At 50.3% G+C, this 7,939-nt stretch overlaps 1 protein-coding gene across 1 annotated transcript; it reads left to right on the plus strand.

Moving 5' to 3' along the window:
* The first annotated feature begins 1,671 nt into the window (after window positions 1-1,671).
* On the plus strand, window positions 1,672-4,419 carry SLC25A5 (solute carrier family 25 member 5). Its single transcript, XM_059156875.1, has 4 exons — window positions 1,672-1,868; window positions 2,893-3,379; window positions 3,616-3,756; window positions 4,012-4,419. The coding sequence occupies exons 1-4, from the start codon at window positions 1,758-1,760 to the stop codon at window positions 4,167-4,169; spliced, it is 897 nt and encodes a 298-aa protein (XP_059012858.1). The 5' UTR covers window positions 1,672-1,757; the 3' UTR covers window positions 4,170-4,419.
* Window positions 4,420-7,939: the final 3,520 nt, after the last annotated feature.

Below are 7,939 nucleotides of genomic sequence, written 5' to 3' on the forward strand. Positions count from 1 at the left end.
TAAATAAAATGCTCTGCAGATTTTTATTTTTGTTGTTAATTCTCTCACCAGCAAAGGCAAGGGGAGGGACTATCACTTTCGGAGAATATACATCACTGAAACTCTCCAGCAAAGTCATTTCTGTATCCAGCTGCATCACCGTTATATTCAACTAATGAGAAATGGAGCAGCTTCCCATGAACATCAGGTAAGGGTTTTACCCAGGATCAACAAAGCTGGATTCCAAACTGCTCTTCTCTGAACCATCTCCGTGTGTGCTCATCACTTCAGACTGCTGGAGTTCCTAGGAAGACGTCCAAATTGCAAAGTATAACTAAATGAAGGACCTCACGAACCCTAGAATTGGGCCCTTCAATAGTTAGATCTGCAGAAGGTGGGAGAGGGCAAGAAAGGAAGGTGAAGGATGCGCTTCCTGTCTGTGTCTTCACTGTGCTGGGCAACCTCAGGTTGGGCGGCAGTTGCAACTTGCAATGGTATCATTTTTATAAATATTATTGTTACTACTTAGACATATGATATGGGATTATACTCTCTGCTTCTGTTCCGAACCTAAGAGAGTACACTCGAGCCATCAAGTAGGTTTAAGGACTTGTCTGGCAAATGCTTACCCACTGCAGGGATTAAGGGGCTCAGTAAGCACTTGTCCATTGACACAAAGCCTGTCAATCAAATTCTATTGATTCCTCTAAAAGCTCTGGAGTTCAGGAATCTACTCAGTCCAAGAGCACTTTACTTTCCATCCAAGGAGCTAAATGCCAACCTAGTTCACATAGCCTCTTAACCTTCCCAGTACAACCTCTTTATTTGACTTCTGGCTAAAATAATATCCCCACCCCCAGCAGAGTCCTTTGGACTCTCCTCTGCCAACTCCGGGGAAGATCTTTGTTAAATCGTTTTTGCAAACCAAGAGTCTGAGGCACGCTGATAGTGCCCCAACCCTGCTATTCCCCCCAGTTTCCCCTGGTTTCCCCAGGGCAGCTCCAGAGCAGTGCCAGGTCTGGGGTGAAAAGAATGAGGCTCCCGCCCTAGCACAAAACTTAAGGGGCACCAAAGAGCTCAGTAGTCACAACAAATGATTTTTAGTGCACCATTTTTGAAAAGTCAAAAGTAAGGCCAAAATCCATGAAGAACAAATTATCACCATTTAAAATAAAGACAGAATCGCAACCCGCACTTGCAGGACCCTGCCTCACATGCCTCACCCTAATCCCAACCCTAGGGCTCCATTTCAATTTTATTTACAGAAACCGGCGACCGGCCGTCGTTTGCCCACAGTATTTTTTTTTTTTTTTAACATTGCATTAACTTATTATTTTAGTTACCGAGATTTTTTTTTTTTTTTTTTTTTTTGCGTCCCCTTCAATACTGCAGAGGTTTCTATGCAGGCACACCCGTGACCTCACCCGCCCTCCCCACTCGAAGGCCCCTCCCAGAGTCCAGCGGCCGAAGCCCAGGTATAGCCCGGGGCCGCTAGGTCCTCAGGCCTGGGCAGGTGCCTGGGGCGAGCCGCGCCGCGCGGGAGGGCGGCCCCGGGGCCCGACTCCGCGGCTCCGCCCCCCGCGTGCCGAGCCACTCAGCCACCCCGCGGGCCCGCGCGCCGGGGCTCGGTGCCCGCCCAGGCCCGCCCCCGACGCCGGCCGCCGGGGCGCCGGCTCGCCCTATATAAATCGGCCATTTGTTTCGCTCCGCCCCAGAGTCCCGGAGTCCCAGCCGGTTCCTACCGCGGTCCCGCAGTCGCCCGTCTCATTCCTTTCAACATGACAGATGCTGCTGTGTCCTTCGCCAAGGACTTCCTGGCGGGTGGAGTGGCCGCGGCCATCTCCAAGACGGCGGTAGCGCCCATCGAGCGGGTCAAGCTGCTGCTGCAGGTACCTCCGGGGATTGGGGGGGGGGGGTGTCGAACCAGGAAGTGGGGGAGGGGGCGCGCAGAAAGCCTGGCCCCGGGGCCGGAGGGGAGGGGGTTAATTCTTCAGTCCCGTCGGGGGAAGCGGCCCGATACGGGCAGGGGTGGCCGCAGAGGCAGACCAAAGGGCCAGCTCGGGGGAGGTGCTTTGGTGACCTGAAGTTCTGGAGCTAGGAAGGGGTCGGGGCGGAGGGAGGCGAGGCGGGCCTGGGCCTTGGCATCCCGGGGGGTGGGGGGGTAGCGGCGAGCTCGGAGTGGGCAGCCTAGCAGCGGCCACCTCCCGGGGGCCTGGAGGTCAAGGGCGAAGCCTGGAAGCCGGCACTGGAGGGAGGGACACCTGGCCGTGCCGAAGGCCTCAAGGTCGCGGCAAGGAGATAACATAACAGCACGGCGGAGGCCATGCGGCACGTCGGGGGGCCGCGCCGCCGGCGGACGCGCTCTCACCTCTCTGGGCCGGAAGCCGGCGCCGGGAAGCGCGTGTGCCAGCTGCGTCCGCCCCCGCGCAGCCGCCGCCGCGTCCCGGCCGCCTCGCGGCGCACTCCCCCACTCCGGCCCTAGAGGGCGCCCCCGGACAGGCGCAGGACTGGGGGCCTGTGGGTCACCTCTGGGAGAGGAGCAGGGGCGGAATGGAACCCCGAGGCGGAGGCCATGGTCACTGAGGTGACCGCGCCCTAGGCGGGACAGGCCCAGATGCCTCTGAACCTGTGTCTGAGGTAATGACCTTTCTCCCTGGTCTAAAGGTCACGGGTCCGACCCAGGGTGCCCCCCCACCCAAAGGGGTGGAGGCTTCCTGCCTTCTAAGGTTGCAGAGCACTCCTTCCACGGGGACTGGCCTCCAAGGGTCGGGAGGGTCCATCCTGTATGATCTAGAAGACTGGCTGTGGGGAGTAGTTAATCTGAAAGCCCAGCTAGTGATACGGAGGATAACATTTCTGTCTTCCTTCTCCGTGGTTGTAACTCTCCCTGTGGGCCCTCCTCTTGTCTATCAGGTGCAGCATGCCAGCAAGCAAATCACTGCGGATAAGCAATACAAGGGCATTATAGACTGCGTGGTTCGTATCCCCAAGGAGCAGGGAGTCCTGTCCTTCTGGCGTGGTAACCTGGCCAATGTCATCAGATACTTCCCCACCCAGGCTCTCAACTTTGCCTTCAAAGATAAATACAAGCAGATCTTCCTGGGTGGTGTGGACAAAAGAACCCAGTTTTGGCGCTACTTTGCCGGGAATCTGGCATCGGGTGGTGCAGCTGGGGCCACGTCCTTGTGCTTTGTGTATCCTCTTGATTTTGCCCGTACCCGCCTAGCAGCCGATGTGGGCAAAGCCGGAGCTGAAAGGGAATTCAAAGGCCTCGGTGACTGCCTGGTTAAGATCTACAAATCTGATGGCATTAGGGGCCTGTACCAAGGCTTCAATGTGTCTGTGCAGGGTATTATCATCTACCGAGCCGCCTACTTCGGTATCTATGACACCGCCAAGGGTAAGTTTGCTCTCTCTACTTTGAAGCTGTGTTCCTTTCATCAGAAAGGTGGTTAATGCCAGCCGGATTTTCCAGAGCCAGAGATTTACTGTAATTGCTAGAGGAAGCCGTGGTCATCCAGGGCAAACTCTGCGCAGGGATGAGATTTGTGGGGGGAAGGGGGAGTCGGGGGTGTAGGAAACAACAGACCCCTAAAACTCTGCTTTCTAGTAAAAGCGTCTCTTCCCTGTTCTCAGGAATGCTTCCAGATCCCAAGAATACTCACATCTTCATCAGCTGGATGATCGCACAGTCTGTCACAGCGGTTGCCGGGTTGACTTCCTATCCATTTGACACTGTTCGCCGCAGAATGATGATGCAGTCTGGGCGCAAAGGGAGTAAGTTCCGTTGGAGCAAATGATAAAAAGACGCGCGCAAGCTGGGGACAAGCTGGGGCCACAAGCTAGCGGTGCCTGGCTTTAAAAATGAAGTCTGTTCCTGATGGTGGGATGGGGTTGATGGTGTCTGCCTTTGAGCGGGTTCCTGGAACTGCCCTTGGCACTCTTGGAGGCGGGGCTCTGGTTTGGTCCGTAAGTCTGGGAAGGACTCTCATCAGCCTTTGGTCATCGACTCCGTGTCTTTATTCTTTGCAGCTGACATCATGTACACAGGCACAGTGGATTGCTGGAGGAAGATCGCGCGCGATGAAGGCGCCAAAGCGTTTTTCAAGGGGGCGTGGTCCAATGTTCTCCGCGGCATGGGTGGTGCTTTCGTGCTCGTCTTGTATGATGAAATCAAGAAGTTCACATAAGTTATTTCCAAGCCTTCTCCCCCTCCCCCCCGCCCCGGAACAGGCATGTTGTATGATAGAACATATCCTAAGCATTCTTGACAGACTGTTGGCTGTCTCTTTATCGATGGCAACTTTCACTGGTTAAACGGGAAGCAATAATACCTGAGCAGTTTTCTCTTAAAGCCATTTCCACGATGATGGGACTCAATTATATTTTTTATTTCAGTCACTCCTGATAAATTTGAAGAAATAAAAAATATCTGAAATACGTTTTTGTCCTTGACTTGATTTGCGTACGTGGTGAGGGCTACATTCGAGTAGATGTTTGTTACATGTCCTTTAAACACTGCAGTAGCTCCTGAGAGGGAAAGCTTTCTTTCCAAACCAGTCTCTAGCCCTTCACTTCTCAGACAATACCTTGGTCCTATGACCCAACGATATTCCCAATATAACAGCAGAATTCAGGCCCAGTGTATCCAGAACCACAGGTCTGTTGACTGGGGAAGGTCCTAACTGAATGAGCTTTCTCCTAAAAGGACCATGTACCCACCTTTCCTGGTCCTGTGCTTACTAATCAAGAAATATAAACAATTGTGCACTTTAAAATGGTAATTGTATGAATCTCATCTAATATAAACAGGAGAAACCCTTCAAATGCAAGGTAGTAAGTGAATATTCACCCAGTTGCCTTCTGTCCTCCATCTTGACCCAGCCCAAGCCGTTTTATCTAATCCCATTCAAAGCAGGATTAGGGCTGGCCCGGGTACACGGGGCTGAGATGGCAGTGCGGGTCACAATTATGGGAGGGAGTAGAACAACTGCCACCTCAACACTGATTTCAAAAAAAAGGAAATGTGGCATCTGCTGCCTTCTGTCAAACATGCTAATAATAAGCCAGGTCCTTGGAGGACACTTGTTTCTTTTGGATAAGCCCTTAAGCAGGATCCAAATGAGAAATGGTTAAGGGGTGCCTGGGTAGCTCAGTCATTTAAGTGTCTGCCTTCAGCTTGGGTCATGTCATGATCCTGGAGTCCAGGGATAAAGGCCCACATCCAGCTCCCTGCTCAACGGGGAGTCTGCTGCTCCCTCTGCCCTTCCCCCTGCACCCCTGCTCATGCTCACTCGCGTGCTCTCTCTCAAATGAATAAAATCTTTAAAAAAAAAAAATTGTTTCTGTAGCTCCTGGCTAGGCCTCAGAAATTCAGTGGATTTTGCCTGCAACCCAAGATTTGCATGAAGAATAAAGTGCCATGGCTGTCATATGGCAACCCTGAAAGTAGAAAGTGATGGGTGACCCATGCACGTGGGCAAAACCCATTCCTGAGCAACAGCACACGCCCCGGCAAGGTGAAGTGCAGCTCACGGCCAGGGACTGCATGGGGAGGTGTAGTGCCTGGTGGACCTTAGAGGTGCTTGTGGCATGCCCCCTGGCCAAGCACCAGGATCTCAGCATGGCTTGGTTCAGAATACTCTACAATGTATACCTCTATCAAAGCCTCAAGTCGTACATCTGAAATCTACACCATTTTTATATGTTAAAGATACCTCAAAGTTCTTTTGGGTTTTGTTTTGTTTTTGTAAAAAGAGTGAGTTTATTAGAGCACACAAGCAGGGGGAGAACACAGAGGGAGAGGCAGAAGCACACTTTGCTGCCGAGTAGGGAGCCCAATGCCGGACTCGATCCCAGAACCCCGAGATCATGACCTGAGCTGAAGGCAGATGTTTAAATGACTGAGTCGTCCAGGTGCCCCAATATCTCAGAGTTTTTGGAGAGCTGAAAACTCTGTTTTCATATATCCATATGAAAAATTCATATATTTCATAATTCATATATTCATACATATATTCAGAGAAGCTAGTCTCGTGCTGTTTGGTTGGGCAGTTAGGGAAGTTACTTGATTGCCCGAAGCCTTGGTTTTTTTCACCTATAAAATGAGGATAATAATGCCTGCCTCAGAAGGTTGTTGCAGGGGCACCTGGCTGGCTCAGTTGATCGAGCATGTGACTCTTGATCTCCGAGCTCTGAGTTCAAGCCTAACCTTGGGTGCAGAGAGCTTACAGATGTGCGTGCATACATACACACACTAAAATAAAAAACTAAAGAGAGAGAAGTACTTCAATTTGGATCCTGGCTCTTGTTTACTTAGCTGTATGACCTTGGGCAAGTCCCTTAGTCTCCCAAGTCTCAGTCTCCTCATTCATAAAATGGGCATATAACAGCGCTAACCCTATCTCCTAGGGGTGTTGTGAGTGAGGGTCAAGTAACATAAAGCATCAGAACGAGCATGACATCTGGCATCTAGGAAGTAAGCACTCCAATGTGAATTTTTCATAATTACACTCCATTTTGTTCAATGCAGATTTGCCTAAGCAGAGCACTATTAAGAATGAAATCAGCCGGGGCACCTGGGTGGCTCAGTGGGTAAAGCCTCTGCCTTCAGCTCAGGTCATGATCTCGGGTCATGATCTCGGGGGCCAGTGTGGGCCTGCATCGGGCTCACTGCTCAGCAGGGAGCCTGCTTCCTCCACTCTCTCTGCATACTTGTGATCTCTGTCTGTCAAATAAATAAAATAAAATCTTTTTAAAAAATGAATTCAGCCAACAGACACACAAAAAGATGCTCGACATCACTCATCATCAGGGATATGCAAATTAAAACCGCAATGAGCTATCACCTCACATCTGTTAGAATGGCTAGCATCAAAAAGACAAGAGGATGGGGCGCCTGGGTGGCTCAGAGGGTTAAGCCTCTGCCTTGGGGTTGGGTCATGGTCTCGGGGTCCTGGGATTGAGCCGCTCGTTGGGCTTTCTGCTCAGCAGGGAGCCTGCTTCCCCCCTTCTCTCTCTGCCTGCCTCTCTGCCTACTTGTGATCTCTCTCTCTCTGGGTCAAATAAATGAATGGAATCTTTAAAAAAAAAAAAAAAGACAAGAGAAAACAAGCATTGGTGAGGACGTGGAGAAAAGGGAAGCCTCGTGTGCTGTTGGTAGGAATGTAATGGTGCAGCCCTGTTGGAAGTTTCTCAAAAACTTCAAAATGGAAATACCAGTAGGATCCAGTAATTCCACTGCTGGCCATTTACCCAAAGAATGGGAAAACAGCAATTCAAAAACATATATGCCCTCCTACTCATTGCAGCATTATGTACAATAGTCAAGATATGGAAGTAACCAAAGGGCCTGCTGATAGATGAATGGATAAAGATGTAGTGTGTACATGTAATGGAATAGTACTCAGCCATAAAAAAAGAATGAGATCTTGCTATTTGCGACAACACGGATGGACCCGGAGGGTATTATGCTAAAATGAGAGAAGTCAAAGAAAGCCAAATACCATATGATTTCGTTTGCATGTAGAATGTGAAAAACAAAACCAAAAAGGCCAACGGACACACACACACACACACACACACAGTCAAATACAGAGAACTGGTGGTTGCCAGAGGGGAGTCAAGTGTGGGGATGGGCAAAATAGGCTAAAAGAATTAAGAGAGACTAACTTCTGGTTATAAAATAAATAAGTCATTCCCTATGAAACACATAGGGAATAAAGTTAATAATATCATAATGTTACAATATAATATCCAGTCTGGTGACATAATGGACCCATTATAGCGTGCAGAATTCATATAAAATAAACTTCAGCTTAGGTCTTTTTCAGCTATGGATTTGATCCTGGAAGGGGGAAAGGGGCTCTGTGCTTAGGGTCGCGAACGACAATACAAGGGAACCCCAACCCCCTTTATGGCTATTACGATAGATATGTATGTACTCACTGATCCGGTAGCT

The sequence above is a fragment of the Mustela lutreola genome, chromosome X (assembly GCF_030435805.1).
Source record: "Mustela lutreola isolate mMusLut2 chromosome X, mMusLut2.pri, whole genome shotgun sequence".
Lineage (NCBI taxonomy): Eukaryota > Metazoa > Chordata > Mammalia > Carnivora > Mustelidae > Mustela > Mustela lutreola.

Bases quoted from the DNA above. Each gene is read 5' to 3' on its own strand.
- SLC25A5 (XM_059156875.1), top strand. From the start codon at position 1,758: ATGACAGATGCTGCTGTGTCCTTCGCCAAGGACTTCCTGGCGGGTGGA. The intron at 1,869-2,892 runs GTACCTCCGGGG...CTTGTCTATCAG, and splicing joins GGGTCAAGCTGCTGCTGCAG to GTGCAGCATGCCAGCAAGCA. The intron at 3,757-4,011 runs GTAAGTTCCGTT...TATTCTTTGCAG, and splicing joins GCAGTCTGGGCGCAAAGGGA to CTGACATCATGTACACAGGC.